This window comes from Sminthopsis crassicaudata, chromosome 3 (genome assembly GCF_048593235.1).
Source record: "Sminthopsis crassicaudata isolate SCR6 chromosome 3, ASM4859323v1, whole genome shotgun sequence".
In the NCBI taxonomy this organism is placed as follows: domain Eukaryota; kingdom Metazoa; phylum Chordata; class Mammalia; order Dasyuromorphia; family Dasyuridae; genus Sminthopsis; species Sminthopsis crassicaudata.
In genome coordinates this window covers 81780804-81804843 of record NC_133619.1, presented here as the reverse complement: position 1 = coordinate 81804843, position 24040 = coordinate 81780804, and the positions used below count along the sequence as shown (strand labels likewise).

The 24040-nt window shown below is 32.9% G+C and overlaps 1 protein-coding gene across 2 annotated transcripts in view; it reads right to left on the bottom strand.

Moving 5' to 3' along the window:
- Positions 1 to 3090: 3090 nt before the first annotated feature.
- The window catches only part of SUMO1 (small ubiquitin like modifier 1), a 44655-nt gene continuing 23705 nt past the window's right edge, over positions 3091 to 24040 (bottom strand). Inside the window, exons 3-6 of one of the 2 annotated variants that reach the window (XM_074299023.1) lie at positions 19169 to 19243; positions 13795 to 13872; positions 5751 to 5822; positions 3091 to 5242 (exon numbers count right to left, since the gene is read on the bottom strand). In XM_074299023.1, coding sequence (XP_074155124.1) covers positions 5174 to 5242; positions 5751 to 5822; positions 13795 to 13872; positions 19169 to 19243 — 294 coding nt within the window. In that variant the 3' untranslated portion in view covers positions 3091 to 5173. The remainder of the gene's footprint in view (positions 5243 to 5750; positions 5823 to 13794; positions 13873 to 19168; positions 19244 to 24040) is intronic. The other variant, XM_074299026.1, reaches the window with a different exon arrangement.

The window sequence follows — 24040 nt, the reverse complement described above, 5'->3', positions numbered from 1 at the left end:
TGTTTGGATGTTTGTTTTTTGATTCTTTTTAACAAAATAAAGAATGAGAGATAGCATAATAGATGTTGGTAAGAAGACTGAAGTCAGGCAGGCCTGTAGTTTAGTCAAGCTAACATTTATTGTGTGACTACCAACAAATCATTTAACCTCTCAGGACTCCTGAGCAATTCTCTTAAGGCTATAAGTTACATTTGAATTGCAAGCTATCATAGCTGAGGGAGTTATTACACTACAGGAGTTCCTTTACAGTAGTGAAATTTTAGTTGGGGCAAAAAAAAAATAAAAAAAACACCAAAAAACAAAAACAAAACCCTCAACAATCCTTTGCAAACATCTGGGGATGCAGGTCAGGAAGACCAGAATGGAGGATAAAATAAGGAAAGGTTTCTCAGAAGAATTCAAAGCTTTAAAAGGTAAAAATTCAATAGCTAGAAGGGGACATGTTCATGGTAAAGGGCACAGTGTGAGCAGATGCAAAAAAAAAAAAAAAAAAAAAAAAAGTACAAACATATGTTAGAACTGTCAAGTAACTCAATTGCCTAGAGTGTAGAATTCATAAAACAATCTGTACTGAAAACTCAATTTGCAGGAAGGCAATTCTTTCTGAATGGATTCTCTATTATTCCCTACTATGGCTGTTTCAAAACTCTCTCTAACATATAAACTTCTGCCCTTGCTCTTTTTAGAAGTTTGGAGTCTTCCTTTGCTGAATCATTAGCCACAATGGGCTCTGTGGTTATAAGCAAAGGCTATGTCCTGGATATTCTCCCTTGATGATCTCAGTAGCTCACAAGAGTTCAATTAGCCCAAGAGGAGCCTAGATGCAGCCCTAGATTCTCCAAGTCTCATCACACACCACTGGGGGCCTATTGGACACTTAAAAACAAGTTGGGTCAGCATCTCAAAATCAACAAATTCAAAGCAAAATTGTCTATAACCCAAACCTACCTTTTCTTTGGAAGGTACCATTATCCTTCCAGTTAAGGTTTGCCATCTCAATGTCATCCTTAGCTCCTTACTCCCCCAATCTAATTAAGTGCCAAATTTCACCAATTCTACCTCCTCAGCTCTCTACTCATACTATAACAACTCTATTTCAAGCCCTTCTCACCTTTGGTCTAATTATTGCAATAGCTTCCCAACTGGACTACTTGGCTCAGGTGTCTCTCCTCTCCCATTTAGTCAGTCAACAGGAATTTATTAAGCACTTATTATGTGTCAGGTACTAAAACAACTACTGGGGATACAAAGAAGGGAAAAAGGAAAAGGGGGGAGAGGTATTTTCTCTATCAACTAGAAGGACCAAAAAATATTACTTTGGGAGAGCCAGGAATTTCAACTAAATTTTAAAGGTCAGAGAAAATAAGATGCAAAAATCAGGAACAAAAGGAAACATTCCAGGCATTGTGAATGAAGTTAGCTGCAGGGATAAGAGAAAAATTATATAGAAGAAATAGCAAGGAAAATCAAGTGTAGGTGACAGGAGACTGTGTAGGCATTAAATCGTAAGTAGACTAGAAAGGTACTATGTTATAAAGACCTTTCAATGCCAACAGAGGACTTTCTATTTGACCAAGGAGGTTAATAATTTTAGAATCAAATATAAATTATCAAATAAAATATGATGAAATATAAATGTCTCTGACATTTATAATCTGGCCGAATACATTCCACATACTTTGTGTTAAAAAGTTAATTTTTTTTATCATAATTCCTTATATCTGACATTCTAATTCACATGTCTGTCTTTGCATAAGCTTTTCCCTCATAGCTGGGATGCACTCTTATATCAACTTCCCTTTTTAGTTCTTAGTAGTCTTCAAAGCTCAGCTCAAACTTAGACCACTTTGCTGATATCTTTCACTGCCCCATCCTCAAAATTACCTTGTATTGGTTGTTTATATAGCTACATGTACAGTTTTCTGCCTACAGAATATAAATTTGAAGATGGTTTCATTGTTACCTTTGTATCCCCAACATTAGCACAGTGTTTGACACATAATAGGCACTTAACAAATGCTTATTAAGTTGAAAAGGTAGAATGTAACCAGAATGTAAAAAGTGTTGGATGCCAAGCTAAGGAATTTAAATTTTCCTTCAAAAGCAACAAGGACTTACTGAACTATTTTGGAGACTGACAAATTCAGATCAATATATAGGAAAGGTTAGTCTACATGCAACATGAAGGATTAAGGAGAATATGAGCTCTGTGAAGACAAACTTCTATGCTATCCCTTGGCTATGGTATTCCCACCACAACTCTGACACCTCTTACTTACAAGTACAAAACTTCATGAGGCAATCCATTCTAACAATGGACAAAATGTTCTTCCATGTGTAGGGTCCAAAATGGACTCACTTCTAAATTCAATCTTTAAAAAAAAAAAAAAAAACTTCAAAGAAAATATGAAATTTATGTCCCATATAAAACATAGGATTACATAAGTTCTTATACATATATATGGGTTTGTATGTGTTTCTTTCTTTAAAGTTCTTCTAAATCTACTCATACAAAGTTAAAGCTCAAATGATCAGTACTACAGATCTTTGCCTGAACTGAAAAGATGCTGAAAAGAAATTATTAAGTAGAGGACAAATGGAAATTATTTTGTCATTGAATAGACTTGACAAGTCTCATTCATTAAAATAATTATTCCAAACAAATCAGGAAAAACCTCAAGGAAAGGTGATTTCAGAACTATATTACACTGTCCTTTTTGAAGTTCATGTCTGCACATGATTTCCTCTACATTATTCCTACAAAATGATTTTTTTCCTTTGACATATTTCAATTTGAATAGGAATTAACAGTGTACAAGTGGAAGTTAACCGTGCTGCTCTGTGTAGTTACTTTACTACTACTGGGCAAATGTGATTTCTGATCTGATGCTGTTATTTTACTGACAATCTTGCTTCAAGTAGATCAGACAAGAAAACAGGTCAGACAATATGGTAGCATGGTCTCCACACTGAGAAATAGAAAAGACAGATTTAAACAGCTTGTCTCTGGTTTGGGCTATGTTATGAAAGGGTCAGTGAAATGAATCAACCAAGCAAAATAGAATTAAGGAAAAACAAATTCCTCTTTCATTTTACAAACTGCTTACACTGAAATTTATTTTCTTTTTTAATACACCAAATACATACACCTGTAATTTAACCATAAGGTCAAAGTACAATGAATTTTGAGAAGAATCCCCAAAGTTAAAAATCAAGAAATTTCCTTCCCTGAGCTCTATTGGCCCAGCATATCAAAGCATTCAAAACATGAGTCCTTAAAGTAGTAAAATACCATATTCCTTACCAAACAGTTAAATTATCCAATTAAGATGACCAAAAAGATAACAACTCTAGACTTTCAAAAAATGGTTTAATGATGATGATGATGTTTTTTTTTTTTTAACATGGTTTAAATCTTTGCAAAGTATTGTATTACAGGTGCCAAACAAACAGTTCAGCATTCAATTCTCTTAATAACTTATCCAGAGTTTATGTATATGTGAAAAAAAAATTATTAGTTTTCTAATGTCATAGATACAGGATTATAATTAATGTGGCAAAACGGTTCAATTGCTTTATTTTCCAATTAACTGAGTTTATGTGAGATTAATAGTTTATGAAATGCACATTTAAGACCAAAAGAGTTGTGAAGCTAAGCTATTGCCCAAAACATAAAAATTTGCCTGTCCTTTTCAAGTATGTTCAGCTGATCTGGAAGGTGAGCTTAGAATCAAGCTCAACATGACAATAAGATATTATTTGGGGAGTGGGGCAGGAAAAGAGTTGAATGGATCACAGGAAAACAGTTCTCTAATCTGAAACAAGTAAATTTTTTTAATTTTATACAAAGCATCAAATGACCAAAAAAAAAAAAAAAAAGAAAAGAAAAGAAAAGAAAGAAAGAAAGAAAGGTATACAATCTCTAAATATAGCAGATCTTAACTTATCAGGAAACAATCTGTGTTAAAAAGAATGTTAAAATTATCACTATAGATTTAAGGATTTACATAAGACTTTGGAGCATCATTCATTATTTACAGTAAACTTCCATTTACTAGAACTGGAAAAGATCCTATTTTGGGTTAGCTGAAAAATTACTATATAGACAGATTACCAATTTTTCTTAAAATCAGAATACAATAACATACTTAACACAGAAGTTACAATGGACACAATTTAGTATTTTTACGCAGATTCAGAAGGAATTTCACAGTCTGATGCTGAAGAGTTAATCTGATGACAATCACACAGAATACTAAGGAAAATGACTATTTAGATTCAGAATTAACAGGTTAGTCTACTATACTGTTAAGAATAATTCGTCTGGGATAGTTTAGTTTTTCTACAAATCTGAAAAGAAAAAGAACATTAATACAGTTTTTACAAATATTTTGTTTATTTTAATGAAGCTGGTACAGATAATGTCCATTTAAAACCCATGTCCCAGGCCAAAAAGTACAATAAAGTCAAAAGATAGCAGTGATCTGCTACATACATTTCTGCATCAATACCTTTATTAATTGCTAATGGAAAATTAGTAACTTTTCTGGGTTCTTCTGACAAGATTTAAAATCGTAAAATGGTTTGTCTCTTCAGTGAAGCACCTCTGGAGTTAGTCATGACTGTAACCTGATCTATCATCTCCATTTCCAACCTGATATTCCTCTTCTGGTCCAGGCCATCAGATTTGTTAAAAAGTAGCTTCAAATTAAGGAAACATCATTTTTCCACAGTTCAGTCCTCTGAAAAACTTCCATCGCCCACTGAAAGTTATAGTCCAGGAGTGAAGCAATGACACACCAGAACTTCAGGGTCAATATGAAAGTCATTTAGAACACTCGCTCTGGCAGATCTTATCACCTTCAAGCCTGCAATGCACAGTCCTAGTGAATGTGGCATGTATATACATACACGTATTTCAAAAAGATGGTAGGGAAGTAGGAAGGGGGCTGCGGCTTGATCACAAGAGTTCAGCACAATGAAAACAAATGATAGTGTATAATGAGCACTAGAATTCAAAATACCAGACTTTGAAAGTAAGACTCCCAGAGATAGGGTGCCAGTTTCAATTCAGTGTCAAACACCACATTACAAAAGAACTATTGTTTAAAAATAAAAAAGGATTAAGGGGAAAAGGAAAAAAAAAAAAAAAAAAAAAAAACAAACAGATGATCTAAACTGCTGAATGACCCCCTGTCTGTTCCTGATAAACTTCAATCACATCTTCTTCCTCCATGCCCAGCTGTGAGAAAAAAAGAAAAATGTAATTTAATAGTAGGGCAAAGAGTATTTTTAAAGTGAATTTAACTAAATGAGATTATATAAAATTCTTCTGCCCATTTCCTTTTCTTTCTTGAGGGGGAGGGGGAGAGAGGCAATTAGGGTTAAGACTTGTCACTTGTTAAGTGTCTGGGTTGGATTTGAACTCAGGTCTTCCGGAATCCAGGACGGGTGCCCTGAGCCACACTGCACCATCTAGCTGCCCCTGCCCATTTTCTAAATGTGTTAAGATACAGAATTAATACATTGTCTCACTGTCCATGGCCATGTTCACTAAAAGAGGCAGGTATACACAACTATACAAACAAATTCATGGCTTTATAATTATACTTCCTTTTTCTTCTTAAAAAAAATTTTTTTAAAGTAACAAATGGGAAACTATCATCATCACAATTTAAATTAGATTTTAGTATGGAAATACTATAAAATTAAATTTTTATTTGTTCACTTCCAGTAAAGATTGTACTCACCTCTTTTGGAGTATGATTATCAGCAATTCTCTGACCTTCAAAGAGAAACCTGAGTGAGTTCATTGGAACACCCTAAAAAAAAATTTTTTGAAAAGAAGCATTTAGAAAAAATACATTAGCTATAAGTGTTTCTTGCATAAAACTACAAACTCTGATGCTCCAACAAGTTGCAGAGAATAACCCATAAAATTAAAGGTATAAGACTGACATCCTCAAAAAACCCATGTGTCATCAATCTGAATAATCCATGCAAACAAAAATCATAAGACTGGCATAAAAATTCAAACCCAGATATGTGTTAAACAACCCTCAACAAAACTCCCCAAACTAGGCATAAGACTGGCATAAAAATTCAAACCCAGATATGTGTTAAACAACCCTCAACAAAACTCCCCAAACTAGGCAAATTTTGATTTATATAGATCTAGATTTAGAAACTAGATTTAAGAAACAATCTAATGTCTTCCTATAGCTACTAGCTGAAATATATTAAAAAACAAACAAACAAAACTGGCGACCTAGACACCACTCTCAATCAAATTAGCCATTAACATTAACAATAGTTGAGAGAAAAGAATGAACACATTAGTTACTATCTGGCACAAATTGGTGACTACTTAAATTATCTACAAATATGAAAGTACCTTTTAGCTAAAAATTCCTAATTAATAGCTAAGACAAGTGTCATAGTTTAACTGTGACTACTTTATACATTCAAGACCTATGAGGTCAAAAAAGAATTCCCTAAAAAAATGGATATTGACTGTATTTTAATATATTTGGGGATTTAGCTATATATCTGTGAGAAAACTACTTTTAACCAATGAAAATCACCACCTGCTCTGTGACTTACAGTTTTAAAAAGTTTAAAAGGCCTGGAATCCCGAGTGATTACATGACAAGCCTAGGGTCACATAGCAAGATGTGTCTAAGTTGGAAGTCATGGATCAGTCTTCCTTGGCTCTGAGACTAGCTATACACTACACCAAACTATCTCTACATTTTAAAAATTGTTCTTAAAACAAAAGTGCTTTAATTAAATGATATGATTTTATATATGTCTTTTAAATTCTTTTAAAATAAGTCTTGAAGATCATGTAAAATGATTACCCATATGAATTATTGGGGATATATGAAAGAATTAAATGCAAGTAAACTGACAAAGGCAGGAGTCTCCTGAAGTCAACATAGGACTCATAAGTGGGATTACTAGGTACTGGAGTCAATAAAGTTTCTGTAGAAATAAAATTCTAAAGTACAATGGAAATCAATGGAAAAACAGGATTCACTAGACACTACTTTTGTAGGAAATAAATCTCACTGTTAAAAGGTTCAGATCATTTTATCTATTAAATTCATACCAAAAAATGAGTGTTCTGGTATATTCAGAAATTATCTAGAGCCTGAGAATCACTGAAAACATATTCTAAGGCACAAAAAGAAAAATGGAACCTATTCTGACGAGCCTTAGTTTTTTTAGAAAGATGACCTTTGTGACCTGTTTTTCATTTTATGTTCTATTTGAGATTAAGGCTCAATTTTCATTTTTGCCTTGTGGCTTTCCTTGAAAACTTTTCTCCCAACGATACAGAAAAACAATATCAACTACCCTTGGTTACTGATTAAGTTAATATATTACTTTTTTTTTCCAGTGTAGAGAGAAAAGATGAAAAAAATCAAGGTTCTTTTTTCAAAGTTATGCTACCATTACCAAGTTAGTTTGCTTAGAAATATTTATTACCAAACACACTCGTATACCCATAACAGATAAACATTATTAAAATGCTTTAAAATTAAAACTCAGTTATTATTCTAAAACTAGTTACATTAATTACTTGTCCAAACAGAACACCTATTATAAGCTCATTTTGCCTGAAGAGGCTGTCCCCCAAAAGTTTGCTCTTGGGCCTGAGTTTACAACCCAGAATGCCTTTATGTGAATGGTGGCTGGGTTCCCGTGTCAGATCACAAAAATTGACTTTACCCTTGATTTAACTGAATCTCACTCCTGTACTAAAAGCACAACACAAACTAACTACACAGTTTTCTTTCTTCAAGAAAATGCATTCACAGTTTCAACGTGGTGTCTAGGAACACACACTCTTCACTGAAGCAGGGAGCTGCCCCTCTCCCCTTTCATCTTCCCTCCCTCTCCCTTCCACCAACAATAAGAACATACTCTAAACTCTAACCAACTGGATCCAGGACTACAGCATTAGCTCAAACAAGGGCAGGAGCTGTAGGGAGAAAAATCTGGTTTCATGGGGTTGGAAGTATAAAACTAGGGAGGTAATGGCTGTACATTTCTCAGCCAGTGCTGAAAGCTCCAGGAATTGATGGGCCTACTTCCTTTTCCACAGTCACCACTTTAAAATTCCAACCAAGGTTTCTTTCTCCTGAACAACTCCTTTCCCTTTTACCCCTCATCCCAGCACACAAATAAGCCCTCTTCCTTAAAATAAATAATACAGTTCAGTTCTCTAAAGGTTTTTCTTAGTAAAAACAGCAAGAAATAGGAGATATGAGACACCATATAAAATGTCAGATTTTTAAAAATATATTTTAAGTTAGTTTTACTGAACTGATTTTCTTCTGCCTGCCTCAGTTTCCTTGTCTGTAAAATGGAGTTGATAATGGTACCCATTTCCTAAGGTTGCTGTGAGAGTCAAATTATATTTGTAAAAGTGCTCTGCAAACTTTAAAAGTGCTATATAAATGAAAGCTAGCTGCTACTACCATCCAATCTCCACTCCACTCCCACTCCCATAAATACCCCTTTCTCCTTTATGTAAAGGCTGAGCCACAACTATGTAGTGAGCTTCAATGTACCTGAAGTCAGAAGCTAAAAGTCCCTAGATCTCAATAACTATAAGCATTTCTATTGTGCTTTAAGATTTACAAAATATTTACCTCATAAAAACAAGAAGTTTGTAGAACATTTTGTAAATTAAAAAAGCAAGAATCAGGAAGATTTAAATGATCTGCCCAATCTAATGCTCTTTCTCTCTTGCTTGCTTTCTCTCATGCTGCTTCTCTTTTGCCCCTCAAATACTGCTTTCAATAGAGGCTGTATATGGATAATATTACTACATGAACATGAGCTATAATAATTATTAAACCCTGAGGAAGAAGACAACATAACATAGGAAACAATGATGGTCTTAGGGAATATAAAAGACTAAAATAAGATTTAGCTCTGTTTTAGAATAAGATTTGAATTCTCCTGACTATTCCCTCAGAAAGGAGTTGCTGAGAAAATGGGGCTGAGGCTGGGGCTGCTGCCTAGGAAACCAGCTCCAAGACTAAAGAAGCCTGCAGAAGGAAGGGTTAGTAATGAGGTTTCCCCCTCCCCTGCCTGCTACTGCTGGCCCCACAGTCTGCAGACCTGCTTAAAAGGACACGACCAAGGAGAGAAGCTGGACTAATTGAGAAGGAGTCGCCTCATGAGCTGAGGGGCACTGAGTTAGAGAAAAACGAAAGAAATCTTAAAGCAACAATGAAAGACAAGCAACAGCCTGCAGAAAACAGTTTCCTATGTAAGAGTAGGCAAAATGAAGGTTGCCAGATGCATGTGACCAGGGTGGTGGCTACCATTGAATCATTTTTTCATTTGTATCTGACTCCACATCTGCAATTTTCTTGGCAGAATACTGCAGTGGTTTACCATTTCCTTCTCTGGCTCCTTTACCAGAAGAGGAAACTGAGGCAAGACAGGGTGAAGTGACTTGCCCACTAAGTTACTCAATTTGGGGGGGGGGGGGAGGGGGGCAGATTTGAACTCAGGAAGATGAATCTTCTGACCTCAGGCCCAGTCCTATGGCTCTACAGCACCACTCAGCTGGGTTAAAGAATTCTAATTATGCAGCCCACTAATTCAAGAAAAGAATCTTCCTGTAACAAAAATCAGCACAAGATGGGCTAGCATGAGGGCTAAAATAAGCCTAATATAACAATCTGTAAGACTATTGGGAGAAAAGAGAGGTAATGCCATGATAATTGAAAATAAGTTACATTTAATCAGAAATTTTGTCAATGACAATGAGCCTAAGGAATGTAATCCTATAGCAAAGTTCAAGAACATACTCTTTTCAAAGGCTTATAAATTGGCTTTCCTGGAAGCAAATGATTTTCCACGAAGCAATCAAATGTACTGTTTTTTGGTTGTTTTTTTTCTCACTATAGGCTACCATGGAAAGGGGGAGGGGATCGGGATCCTTTTAAAAGAGAAACCAAAATATATACAGTCAAGGATTTTCTTTTAAAATAAAAATAGGGCAATTAAGTTTCTCTTTTGCATCATGAGTTGGATGATTAAGTAATGGAAAAATATAACTATGAATCTGTTTCTTATCTATTGAAGGAAAATCTAGAAAACTAGAAAGGAGCAACTCAACCTAACATGAACTTCCAGGTCAAATATCATTTCTGAATATAAACAATAGAAACATTTTCCTCAATACAAAAAGTTTATGAAATAAGTAACATTCTATGAGATTTTTGTTAATGTTAAAAACAAAATGTTGCTTTCTTTTAGTAGATTTATGTAAGAATTATGGATGTAACAAATTTGGACAAGGTCAAATAGCTTAAAAGTGATAAAGGTCAAATTTGACCAGATCCATTGACTTCAATCTCAAGACACAGAGACAGAGAACAGAGAGAGATAGAGACAGAGACAGAGAGAGAGAGGGTGGAAGGGAGGAAAGAAGGAGGGAGAGAGGGAATAGGATAAAGGGAAATGGGAAATAGTGGTAATCATTGGGATAATGTTGCACCAAATTTCTTTGATAAAGGTCTTTATCTCTCAAATATATAGAGAACTGAGTCAAATTTATAAAAATAAGAGAGATTTTCCCATTGATAAAATCAAAGAATATGAATAGGCAGTTTTCAGACAGCAATCAAAGCTATTCTCATATGAAAAGATGCTACTCGAAATCATCATGGATTGGAGAAATGGAAATTAAAACAACTCTAAACTACCATATCCACTAGATTATGACAGAAAAGGAAAATGAAAAATGTTGGAAGGGATGTGGGAAAAGTGGGACACTGATGCACTGTTGGTGAAGTTGTGAACAAGCCAACCTTCTGAATAATTTAGAACTATGTTCAAAGGGCTACACTTTGATTCAGCAATACCACTACTAAGTCTATATCCCAAAGATATTTTAAAAACAAAAATTAAAAAGACACATGTACAAAAAATATTTATAACAGTTCTTTTCTGGTGGCAGAGAGATGCAAATTAATTTCATCAACTGAGGAATGGCTGAACAAGTTTTGATAGTAAATGAATATGATGGAATACATTTGTGCTGTAAGAAATCATGAGTGGGATGCTTTCAGAAAAACCTGGAAAGACTTAAATGAACTGCTGGCAAAGTGAAATGAGAACAACCAGGAAAATATTACACATAGTAAGATTAATAATTACACAGTGATCAATAGTGAATGATTTAGCTATTTTCAGTGATACAATAATCCAAGACAATTTTGAAAGATTTAGAATGAAAAATACTATCCATATCCAGAGAAAGAACTGATAGAGTTTAAATAGAGATCAAAGCATATTTTTTTTTCTACATCATGACTTATATGGAAATGTTTAGCATGACTGCACATACATAACGTATCTAATTGCCTGCTTTCTCAATGAGATGGGAAAGGAAGGAGAAAAAGAATTTGGTACTCAAAACTTTTTTAAATGAATTTTTAAAATTATTTTAATATGTAATTGGGAGAAAATTAAATTTTTAATTTTTTTTTAATTGGGGGAATCTAACATTTCATTTCTACTAACTCTAAAATGAATGGTAGATCCTATTGAACTATTTGTGGTTATATTTATTACTTAGGATACAAAACAAAAAAGGAATGAAGAACACTATACATATCTACGTGTGTATGTATGCAAGTATCCTGTCTCATGATAAATTCATGGATTTAGAATTAGAAGGGACTCTCACTTTTCCAAAGTCAATCAAGGATCAAGGACTTAGACTGAGATCCCTGTCTCCCAGATTAATGTTCTTTCTATTGCACTATCATTTAAATGAATAAATTTGTAATGCTGATAAAATTATAAAGGAAAAACATGTTTTAGCGAAAAGAACTATTAAGAGACTGGATCCAATCAATTTGTTAGTGTGATCTAAATCAAATTAGTTAACTCAAGAAGCAAGTATATACAGTGGTGGATATAGATAGTCCTGGAACTGACATCAGAAAGACTGGATTCAAATTCTACCTCAGACATTTAATAGCTAAGTGTCCTGAGGCAAGACCCTTAACCTCCCGGTTACAGTTTCCTCAACAGTAAAAAGGCCAATTTTTTAGCTGTTATCTCACAGGATTGTTGTGGAGATCAAATAAGATAATGTACATAAAGTACTTTGTAATGTTAAAAACAACACAATGACTACTGAATAACTACCACTGGGAATCTGAATTAGATACTCCCTCTCTACCATAAATATTTAAAAATCCTCTTTAAAAAACCTAACTGATTGAAAATGTGGCTTATTTGAATGCCACATACAAATTGAATGCTTCAGACAATATAGGAACAACAAAAAGCTATAGGATCATAGGATTCAGAACTGGAGGGGACCTTACTGATGACCTAGCCTTCATTTTACTTGAAGAGACCAAGGCTCAGAATACTAGAGTTTTGTATGGATTGATGAAGAAATAAAATTTTGAAACAAAACCAAAACACATCCAATGTCTAATAAAACAGATCAAGCACAAATTAGATGGGTGAAACTCAACTTTGTTTGGATTGATAACACAGTAAAGGCTTATTACTCTTTTGAAGTAATTGGGAACAATCCTAGTTTGAATTAAAAGTGTAAATTACAAAATACTTTTAGAAGGAATAAGTTTTATTACTGACAAGTATATTTATTAACTAAATTAGAAGTCCAATAGAAGTCATTAAGTAATGTTTTATGCAATTAAGAATACATTTAATTAGAATGTCACTACATGTTGATGTGGATGATTAAAAGTATTTATTTTAGTCAATATTTTAAACAGCCATCACACTTGGCTCTAGGGACTAGTATAGTTTAATTGCTTTTCCCCCTCAGATCTACACATACTACAAAGGTAAATAGCTAATCTAATAAACTATTTTATCAAAAATTCAGAATAAAGTCAAAATTAATGGGATTTTGTCCTTACTATAAACAGAACTGACTAATTTTTTATTATACAATAACCAACATTATATATATAATAAAATATATTGTGATAATGTAAGAAATACTGTACAATAGGTCTATCTATTTCTCTCATCTTTTCACCTATGAATTATCTTTAAATGCCTTATGAAGAATTTATACTAAGGTAAAGAGCAGCAATGATTATTTTTATAAAATAAGTGAATCATAAATTGAGTCATCTTCACTATCTTCACAAACTATGAAAATATTTCTAAAGAAAACCAATTTTAAAGGAACTAAAGATCCAATAAGAAGGTATATACTAGAAGCTTTTGATACCAAAATTATCGTTAGATTTTGAATATCTAGAGTTAGTATCAGTAGGTTTCATTATTATCAGTAGTTTCACTATCAAATAATACAATTCATTAAGCAGTGGTCCTTGGTTCTATGTTCATCATACACACTTAAATCTAACATATCTAAAAACCTATTAGCCTTTAAAAGAAAAAAGTCAGTGTTGATGAATTATAGAGGGGAAAAAGGCCTACTAACACATTACCTGAAAACTAAGAATAAAATGTACAAGAGCCAATATAAAAAAAAAAAATTTCCTGATTAGTCATGATTTAGTACTTAGCATTTATATAGCACTTAATATTTCAAAATGATTTTACCTTTATTATTTCACAAGAAGAAATGATTCACATCAAGTAAATCCCAGCAAACATGGCAAAAGTAATGCTACAGGCAATCCTCCATCCCAAATTACTAATGGTTAAAGAAATGAAAGGAAAACAACTTTTTCCTATGATTATTCTTTCTCATAGAATTTAATTTTTTTTCCTGATAAAAGGAAATTATACTATACAAACCTGTCTTTGACAGTATGATTCTTTGAGTTTCTTGAGATGTGTTGTCATTTTCACCTTGAAGTGAATTTCACTGCTGTCCTAAGAACAGAAAAGAAAAAAGTTACTTCTTTTTATCAAGGACCTCTTTTATTTGGCCCCAAATGATTTTACTGAATATAATATTTTCACTAATGTGCTTCAAAAGCCTTTCTAAATAGCTTAGTAAAGGTAGTTTCAAATCTTGCCTCATTCTACCCTCCCTGCACACCCCAATGTGAATCCTTATATCTTCTTTAAAAAAAAAAAAAAAAAAAAAAAAAAAAAAAAAAAGGAAAGAATCTCATTGATTTATTCCCCTTTTGGTCTTAGTTTTCTTACAGAACATGACAAATATGTGTAAAAGAACTGCATATATTTAAACTATATCCTATTACTTTCTGTCTTGGGGAAGGGGGAGTTCTTAAGAAAAGGAAGAAAGAAAAACTTGGAATACAAATTCTTACAAAAACAAATGTTGAAAGCTATCTTTACATATATTTGGAAAATAAAGCTTATTAAAAATACAAAAAAATGAGAATATTAAGGGAAAATCATAAAAATATAAGATGGATGATGGAGGAAGAAAAATCTTATACTATTACATGGCAAAATAAAACAAATAATTATCAAAACTACTTGGTACTTATCTCACACCTATCAGAAATGAAAAAAAATCTGGAAGAGATGAGGGGAGAATAGGTATAGTAATCCACTATTGGTAATTGTAAATTGATCCAATCATTCTAAAAAATAATTTGAAACTATGCCCAAAAAACTACAAAACTCTGCATATTCTTTAACACAGCAATACTACTACTAGGTCTCTATTCCAAAGAAATGAAAGAACAAGTAAAAGGACCTACATGCACAAAAATATATATAGAATAGAGAACTATTGTATCATAAGAAATGAAGTAGTGGTTTCATAAAAATATGGCAAGACCTATATGATGAACTGATACAAAATGAAGAACTGGGAAAACATTGTTCACAGTAACAGGAATGTTGTAATGATGTTCAATTGTGAAAGACTTAGCTACTCTGATCAATACAGTGAACCAAAACAATCCCAAAGGACTTATGATGAGAAAATGCTATTCACCTTCAGAGAGAATTGATGAGTTTGAGTACAAATTGAAGCATAGTTTTCTCACTTTATTTTTCTTGCTAATATGGTAATATATTTTACATGATTTCACATGGATAATTGATATCATATGCTTGCCTTCTCAGTGGGTTAGGGAGAAGGGTGGAAAGAAAAAGAATTTGGAATTCCAAATTTAAAAAGAAAAGAATTGTTTAAAATAAATTTTTTTGAGCAAAAAAAAAAAGCTATTTGGTAGTATATAACAAAAACAAATCAATGAAACAAAATAAAAAAAATTAGAATCAAAAAGAAGCAAAATAAAATCATATTTGATAAACCCAAGATTAAAAAAATTTAGAGAAAAGGAAAAGCTAAGAATTATCACTAAGGAAATCAATTAAGAGTAAGGCAAAAATTTAGACTCACAATTCATACTATCTATTCCAATAAACTCCAACTGATTTATAATTTTAAAAATAATTTGGTTGCCCCAATTGTGCAGAAGAAAGATATATCAAATAAATGAAAGCAATTTATTAGACAAAAATGGATGAATGACTATATAAAAGTACTTTTACAATAAAGAGAAATACTACCAAAGTATTTTTAATGGAAGATTGGGGAGGGATTTTGTGGTAAATGTATCGGATAAAAATCTGACATTCAGAATCACAAGTGATACAAAAATTTATAAGGGTACTAGCATATGTTATAGTAGAAAGAAAACTGGTTCTGAAGGAGAGCAGAACTTAGTCTTCTTATCTATTAAGTGAAGAAATTAGATTGAATAATCTCCAAAGTCCCTTCCAGCTTTATATTCTAGAATCCTAACAATCTCTTGATCATTAAATGATTTAAAAAAAAAATTATGAACAGATAATTAATTCTCAGAGGAGGAAACACAAATGGTTAACAATCACTTGAAAACTATTCAAATTTTGAGAAATTTAAATTAAAATAACCCTTTTGAACCACCTTATTCCCATAAAAATATAGGCCAAATAACAAAGCACTTATGTAGGATTACTCAATTAAACAGGTTTTAAAGGGAAAAAAAAAGTCAGTTTTGATGAATTATAGGGGGGGAAAAGGCCTACTAACACATTACAAGTAGAGGTGTGAACAATTTTTAATATGGACCAAGACACTTTAGGCAGTGATCATATTACCCAAAATATCTTATTAAAAGAAAAAAAAATCTGCATAAAAAAAATCTGTAGATATTTTGATGTAATAATGGAAAAAACAGAAACAATTTGTGATTTCTGATGTTAGCCAATATCTTGGCTCTTTATCTGCTATAACTACTAAACACAGATTTTTTTGTCAGATAATAACAATGATGAAATTTTTAAGAAACTTGTTTTGGAAACTGTGTGGAAGATGAATTACAAAAGGTAAAGATCAGAAGCTGGAAGTCCAATTAGGAGACTGCTGCAATAATGCAAGCAAGTGGTGATAAGGGTCTGATTTAGGGTGGCAATCATGTAAATAAAAAAATGGGGAACAGAAATATAAAGTAGAAATGAAAAGATTTGGCAATTGAATTAAAGGGGAGGAAGACAAGAAGAGTTAAGAATAACTTCAAGGCCACTGAAAAGCTGGGATGATGCCTTCAGTGAAAACAGGGAAGTTTGGAGGAGATTTCAGAAAGAGAGTAAGTTCTGTATGGACATGCCGAGTTTGAGTTGCTTACATAACATCCAGGTAGGGAATGCTAACAGGCAGCTGGTGACATAGGGCCATAACTCAGGAAAGGGATTAAGGCTGGATATATAAATGTGGGAGCTGATGGAGATGGATGTGGAGATGATAAAGTAACCAAAAGTAGTTGATGACATCACCAAGAGAGGATAGGGAGAGAGCCCAAGCCAAAGCCTTAGAGCTAAGATATGAATATGGAATCAGCAGTCAGATAAATCAAAGAAAATAGAGAGAGCAGTGTCACAAAGCCAAAGGAAGAGAGAATCCAAGAGAATGAAGCAGTAAGCATAAAAATCTACAGAGAGGTAAAGAATAAGACTGAGAAAACGTCATCAGATTTTAGCAAATAAAAAATCAACTATGCTCATTTATGAATTGGGGAAAGACTTACATTCTTATAAATTTTTGGCACAGTTCTTTATATTGGCTATACAAAATTTTCCCAGTTTTATACTTTTAATCTTAATTGTGTTTTGTTTGTGCAAACACTTTTTAATTTAATGTCATCAAAGTTGTCCATTTTGCATTTCATAATGTTCTCTAGTTCTTCTTTGGTCATAAATTCTTCCCTTCTCCAAAGATCTGATAGGTAAATTATCACTTACTTTCCTAATTTGCTTATGGTACCGACCCTTTATGCTCAAATCATGAACCCATAAGAAATATCTTTTAAAATCATTCCCTTAAGTCCAAAGCTGGGGAAAAAAATTATAGCCAGTGTTTCTGATAAAGGTTTTATTTCTAAAATACATAAAGAACTGTCAAATTTATAAGAACAAAAGTGTTTCCCCAATTGACAAATTGTCAAAGGAAACGAACAATTTTCAGATGATAAAATTAAAGCCATCTAGAGTCATATGAAAAAAAATTTCAAATTACTGATTAGAGAAATGCAAATTAAAAGAACTCTGATGTATCATCTCATACCTCTCAGGTTGGCTATAATGACGAAAAGGATAGGATAATGACAAATGTTAGAGGGGATGTGGGGAAACTGGGACATTAATGCATTGTCGGTGGAATTGTGAAATGATCCAACTATTCTTGAGAGCAATTTGGAACTATGTCCAAAGTGCTATTGAACTGTGCATATCCTCTGACCCAGCCACTACTGGGTCTATATCCCAAGGAAATCATAAAGGAGGGAAAAGGATCCACATGTGCAAAAATGTTTGTAGCAGTTCTTTTTGTGATTCCAAAGAATTGGAAAATGAGTAGATACCCATCAACTGGGGAATGACTGAATAAGTTATGGTACATGAAAGCTATGGAATATTACTGTTTTATAAAAAATGAACAAGATGATATTAAAAAGGCCTGGAAAGATTTACATGAACTGATGCTGAGTGAAACAAGCAGACCAGAAATACATCGTACACAGAAACAGCAAGAATATGTGGAGATCAACTATGAAAGACTTGGTCTTCTCAGTGGTTCAGCAATTCAAGGCAATCTCAATAGAGTTTGGATAGAAAATGCCATCTGTATTCAGAAAAAAAACTATGGAGATAAAATGTAAATTAACACATGCTATTTTCACTTTGTTTTTCTGGTTTTTTTCTCTCCCATGGTTTTTCCCTTTTCTGATTTTTCTCTCCCAACATGATTCATAAAGCAATGTGTATTAAAAATAATAATAAATCAACTAGAGAAAATATCTCCAATTGAGTAGTAATGTCAAAATCCAAACTTTCAGGGATTGAGAAATAACAAAGGTAAATAAAAAGTCAAAGATTATACTACGGACTTTTTTCCAGGCATTGTATCATAAAAGAGAAGGGACTTTCTGAACAACAGGTCAAGAGTTTAGCAGAGTTATGAAAATTTGGAGGGTATGGAGAAGTCAAGTCAATAAACATTAATTAAAGGCCTGCAATGCAGCAGGCACTGAGGAAGATCTGAATGTAATTCCAGGAAGCAGGGAATAATCAGTAGAAAAGAAGAAATTGAAGATCAGAGGGAAGCTAATCCTTCCGGAAGAAACAATATAAAAAGCAAAAGTAGAGCAGTTGGTCTTGGCAAAAAAAAAAAAAAAAAAAAAAAAAAGCAAAGTGAAGAATGATACAAAAGGCTCTGACAAATTGAATGGGGAGAAAAAGGAGCTCCTAGTGTAGCACCTCTATTTTGCTTAATCATCTACTAAAATGAAGGGGTAACAGAATGGTATAAAAGACTAGAAAAGGCCTGGTAGATAAAACTGTAAAAAATCCCAGTCAGCAGGTTTATGTGATTTCCTCAGGCTCCATTTAAGTGTTGCCCACCCTAGAAAGAGTAGAAAAGGTGTGAGGGAGTTATGCCAGAGGTTGGATCCAGCCAGGTATGAATGGTGCTATAAAGAGAAGACAATTCAAGGGGAGAGGATAGTATTAAGACTGAGTCTTCTAAGGAGTTAAGATAGCAAGGAAGCAAAAAAGAAAAAAAGAAAAAAAAATAGCAAGGAAGCAGAGAGGACTACAAGGATTGTAGCAATCCATAAAAAAGAACAAATGTGAGATAATTAAAACAAAGGGAGAGATGAAAGGAGGCCACAATCACCAGACAGATTAGGTAAAAGATGGTACTCACCTGTCCAATGACTTTGAGTTTAATGTATTCTCCTTCTTTCTTTTCCCCTAAGTCCTCAGCAGAAGGCTTTGCTTCCTAATCAAAAAAAAAAAAAAAGTAAATTTCTCATTTTCTACTGAAAAGTAAATTACCTTTCCTTAAAGCAGAAATTCTGTACTGAAAAATACCATTAGCTTTTTTCCAGCATATGGAATCAATCTAAAAAATGCTAATGAGTCACCTTCAGTCTAAAGCACTAGTTTGAAGAGAGGGAAATTAACAAATTGTTTCTATTTTTTAATATAGTCAATTATTATTCACATTATTCCATTTCATTCATATTTTTAATCCTAGGTCAAATTTTCTGAACTGATAATCAGGTTGAGGACACTCCATTAACCTTATTATCAATAAAAAAACAGAATTAGAAAGGAAAACTTGATGCCAAAATGGTGACAATCATTATAGAGTAAAAGAGAAACTATTTTGAGATTATCTACCAATATCTATCAGTGCTACCTACAAAGGTGATATAGAATATATTTATATACAAGAATTGATATAGGTATATAATAAAATAAGAATCCAATTTGTTTACAAATGTAAGAAGAAAAGGGAAATAAAATATGAATCACAAACAAAAGCACCTAGAAAGGAAATAAATAGAATTATGAGAAAGTTTTATCATGATACATTATAGTAAGAAAGAGAGCTATTTTTAAGGAATGATGAATCTGTTTGAAAGCACTCTATATCAGACAATTCACTGACATAAGAAATGTTATTCTATGTTCTCTAACAATAACCATTCTGACCACCATATTATTCAATCTTTAAACTTAAATATATGTTCTTCTCTTCATTACTTCTTCAGAAATAAACTCTTCCCCCTCCCATGTAACTATATTTTGTAGTTGCTTCAAACTAATAATACAAAACCAATAAATCTTATGAAAAACAAAACCCTTACATTCAAGAATCAACAGCCTACAATAGACTGTAGCTTTTGTGTATCTATAATAAAAATAGCTTAGATAACAGAATTGGCTTGGTTAGTATAAACCCCCTGCCTGCTTGTCATGCTGCAGTGTTTTGAATTTTTGCTGACTGCAGCAAACTGGCACAGTAGATAAAAGTAACCTTCTTAGCTGATAAAGTATTTGACCTGAAAACTAAGAACATAAACTTGAAAAACATCCTGAATATTATCTTGACATGTTCACCTCACCTTACTCAGTTCTTACTTTGTGAAAAAGAAGAGGTATTATCCTCATTTTGTTAAATGGAATCAATTCTTGGGGCACTAAAAGGTTAACTAACTTGCCCAATAAAATAAACTAAAACTATGATACAATTGTCCCCTCTCCTCTTCTTCTTTCTCCATTCTGTAAGTCAAGTATTCTCACTTATTTCCACTTGCAAATTCTAAACAGTATCTTCAATTAGCTACTGCATGGTCAGAGAGACTAAAAAAGTTGATGAAACAGCAAACTGTTTTTAAGACAAACAACTGCCTTAAGTCATAAAGATAATCTTTTCTTTGTCACCTTCAATCTGGTTTCCTGTATGGAAACATTTGTGTCCAACTTTCTACAAATTTTCTTATTTCTGATTGATTTTATGGACTTGTGTTTATTTTTCTCTAGTTTCCAGTAATTTTCCTGATTCCACTGTTTTTTACTCAGTTTATCATCTACTACCTTTCTTGACCTTGTACTCATCCATCTAACACCCTTAATTTGGCTTACCTACTTGGTTCCAAGTTATGCTGTTCAATCTTTTCAGTTGTGTCCTACTCTTTGTGACTCCATTTGGGGTTTTCTTGGCAAACATAATGGAGTGCCATTTCCTTCTCCGGTTCTTTTTAAAATGAGGAAACTAAGACAAACAAGCTGATGGGATCTCCACCATCATATTGGGGAATCCATCTGGCAAATGCTCATCTCTTCCTGTTTAATGCTTCACCTTATATTATAAGAGTTACTGAAAAGTTTTATTTCTCTTGTTACATTATCTAAGGACTTCTAAATAACCTCAATACATGAATGAAAGACTTCTTATAAGAGAGCCTCTAAACTTACTAAATAAATGTTTTTTCATCATAAACAATAATGCAATTTCATATTGTTTATATCTTTTAGACAATTGTGACCATGGTTAAGATGATCCTTGTTAAATATTACTTGCAAACTGATTTTTGACCTAATAAGTCTCATTAAAATGCCCTTAATTCACTTACAAATAGATGCTCCTCATATACATTTTGCATAGATGATAAAAGTCAATAGTTGCTAATATTCTGTCTTAAAGTTAGTAAGTATCTGAGGTAGGGTTTAAACTCAGCAAGATGAGTCCTCCTGACTCCAGGCCTGGCATTCTGTCCACTTTGCCACCTAGCTACATGGCTACAATTTCTGATGCTCATTTAATCCCATGGGTCATGCCAGAAAACTTTGACTCTAGACCCCACTACTTGCTCTGACCTTTGATATTTCTTTGTTATCCTACCTCATTCCACCTACTACATTTCCACCTACCACAATAGAAAGTAAAACAGTAATCTTTGTATCATATCACAAAATAAAAGTCCTATTTTATCCCTACAGTTATGAATTATAATCAACTCCATAAAGATCTCTTCAAATGTATTACATTAAATTACTGAAAGTAACAAGAAGTATATTTGAATTTTACAAAAAAATGTGAAGTACAGAATTGAATTTTCCAGCAAGATTCAGAATATTAGGGGCAACTAGGTGGAACAATGGATAGACTAACAGCCCTAAAGTCAAGAAGAGGACCTGAGTTCAAATGTGACCTCGGACACTTAACACTTCCTAGCTGTGTGACCCTGGGCAAGTCACTCAACCCCAATTGCCTCAGCAAAAATAAATAAACAAACAAATAAATGACTAAATAAAAATTAAAAGAAGATTCGGAATATTACAGATCTCACCAAGTCACCGTGGTATATAGGCTAACATATAATAAACTTCACAACACAACAAAGAGGATCCTTTTCCCTGAATTTTTAAAAAATTCTTTCTTCTCTCAAGACCTCAGAACCTCAGAAACTAAATACTAAAAGAGTGGTGCTATCCATTAGGTAAAAACCATTATCAAATATATCAATCTGAATATTGATGCAATTTTATTTTTAACATGATACTTTGTTAATTTAAGTCCTACGTTTTAGTTGTAATTAACAGAATGTAAAAACATTGCTATGAAATTTAAGATATGTAAATATTTTTAACATTAACATTTTAAAAAGAAATAAAAGTTGTTCAGTTTGTTTTCTCTTCAAATCCTCAAATGGATCTATGATTTAGCCAATTTCAGACATCCTTCCAACAATCATGAACACAATCCATTCATTCTATGTTACTTTTGTCCCAAGTCCTTGAAAAAATACTAAATGTCACATTTGGCTCTTGCCACACAAACTCATTTTCTCTGTCATACAACTTCTTGGTATCCTAACTTCTGGTTCTTTTCTGGAGTTCACCATTGTTTAAATAATCAAGCCACAAGAAGCCTTTTCACTGTTTTCTATTTGATATTCATCTTTAGTTCTTCAGAGGTAATCATGTACCAGGATGCAAAATCAGCAAAATGTTTCTATCTTTTAAAAGCTAGATATATGCTGTTATGGAAAACTTGAAATTAAAAATCCAAAGCACTCTTCCTTTTCAACTTTGGGCCTCGATCACTGTCCATCTTTATTGTCTCTCTCAGACATGTAAAATGTCAGGAAGGACTTTATTCAGACTCTTCTCGAAATTTGGGCAACAAATATTTGTCCATTTATTCTTTCCTCCGTGAATAAGTGATCTTTTCTGTAATGTCTTAAGTTTTGATGTAATAAACATGGTACTATTCACAAGCATATATGGACGACCACAACATCCACGGGGAATCCGTATCCAAACAAGATTCTGTACTGGAACCTCACCTGATATCACATTGGTGAATACATTTGACAAACCTACATATCTATCTTCCTGTTTAATGCCTCACCTCGTATTTATTATGAGAGTCACTATAAAAAGTTTTATTTCTATTGTTACACTTTCCAAAGACTTCTAAATGAGCTCAACACATGAATGACTCTTTGTAAAAGAGCTTTTAAACCTACTAAATAAATGCTTTTTCCATAATCAACAAACTGTAATCACAATGGAATCTTATACTGTTTATATCTTTCAGATAATTGTGATATAGTTAAAATAATCTGTGTTAAACATGTAAAATGTATGGGATTGCCTGTCATCTAGGGGAGGGAATAGAGGGAGGAAGGGGAAATTTTGGAAAAATGAATACAAGGGATAATGTTATAAAAAAAAATTTCTCATGCATATATACTGTCAAAAAATTTATAATTATAAAATTAATTTTAAAAAAGATAATCTGTGTTAAGTATTACTTGCAAAAACTGGCTTTTTCCCTAATAACAACAGCCTTGTCAAAAATACTCTTAATTCACTAATAGATGAGCTTCATATATATTTTGTATAGATGAGAGAAAAGGCATAAAAGTCCATAGCTGTTGATATTTTCAGTTATTTTTTGTTATTAATAGGCCCAAAATGTTTTCCACATCTTTAGTACCTTCCCCTCCATTAGATAACTGTTTTGGTAAACAGGTCCCGCAATGTCCTCACAGCTACATCATCCACATAGCTCTCCTTTACATGTACTTAATGCATTCTGGTGGTAGTTCTCATCTTAGTTCTCTTTTGTGCCATCTCTCTTTCTGTAAGCACCTAAGGAATTTTGATATTAGGGTCTAAATGTGATGAATCCACTATCTTTGATGAAGAAGTCATAATTTTTGCAAATATTTTCCACCTTTCTTCTATGCATAAGACCCCTATATCCATCTTTGACTAT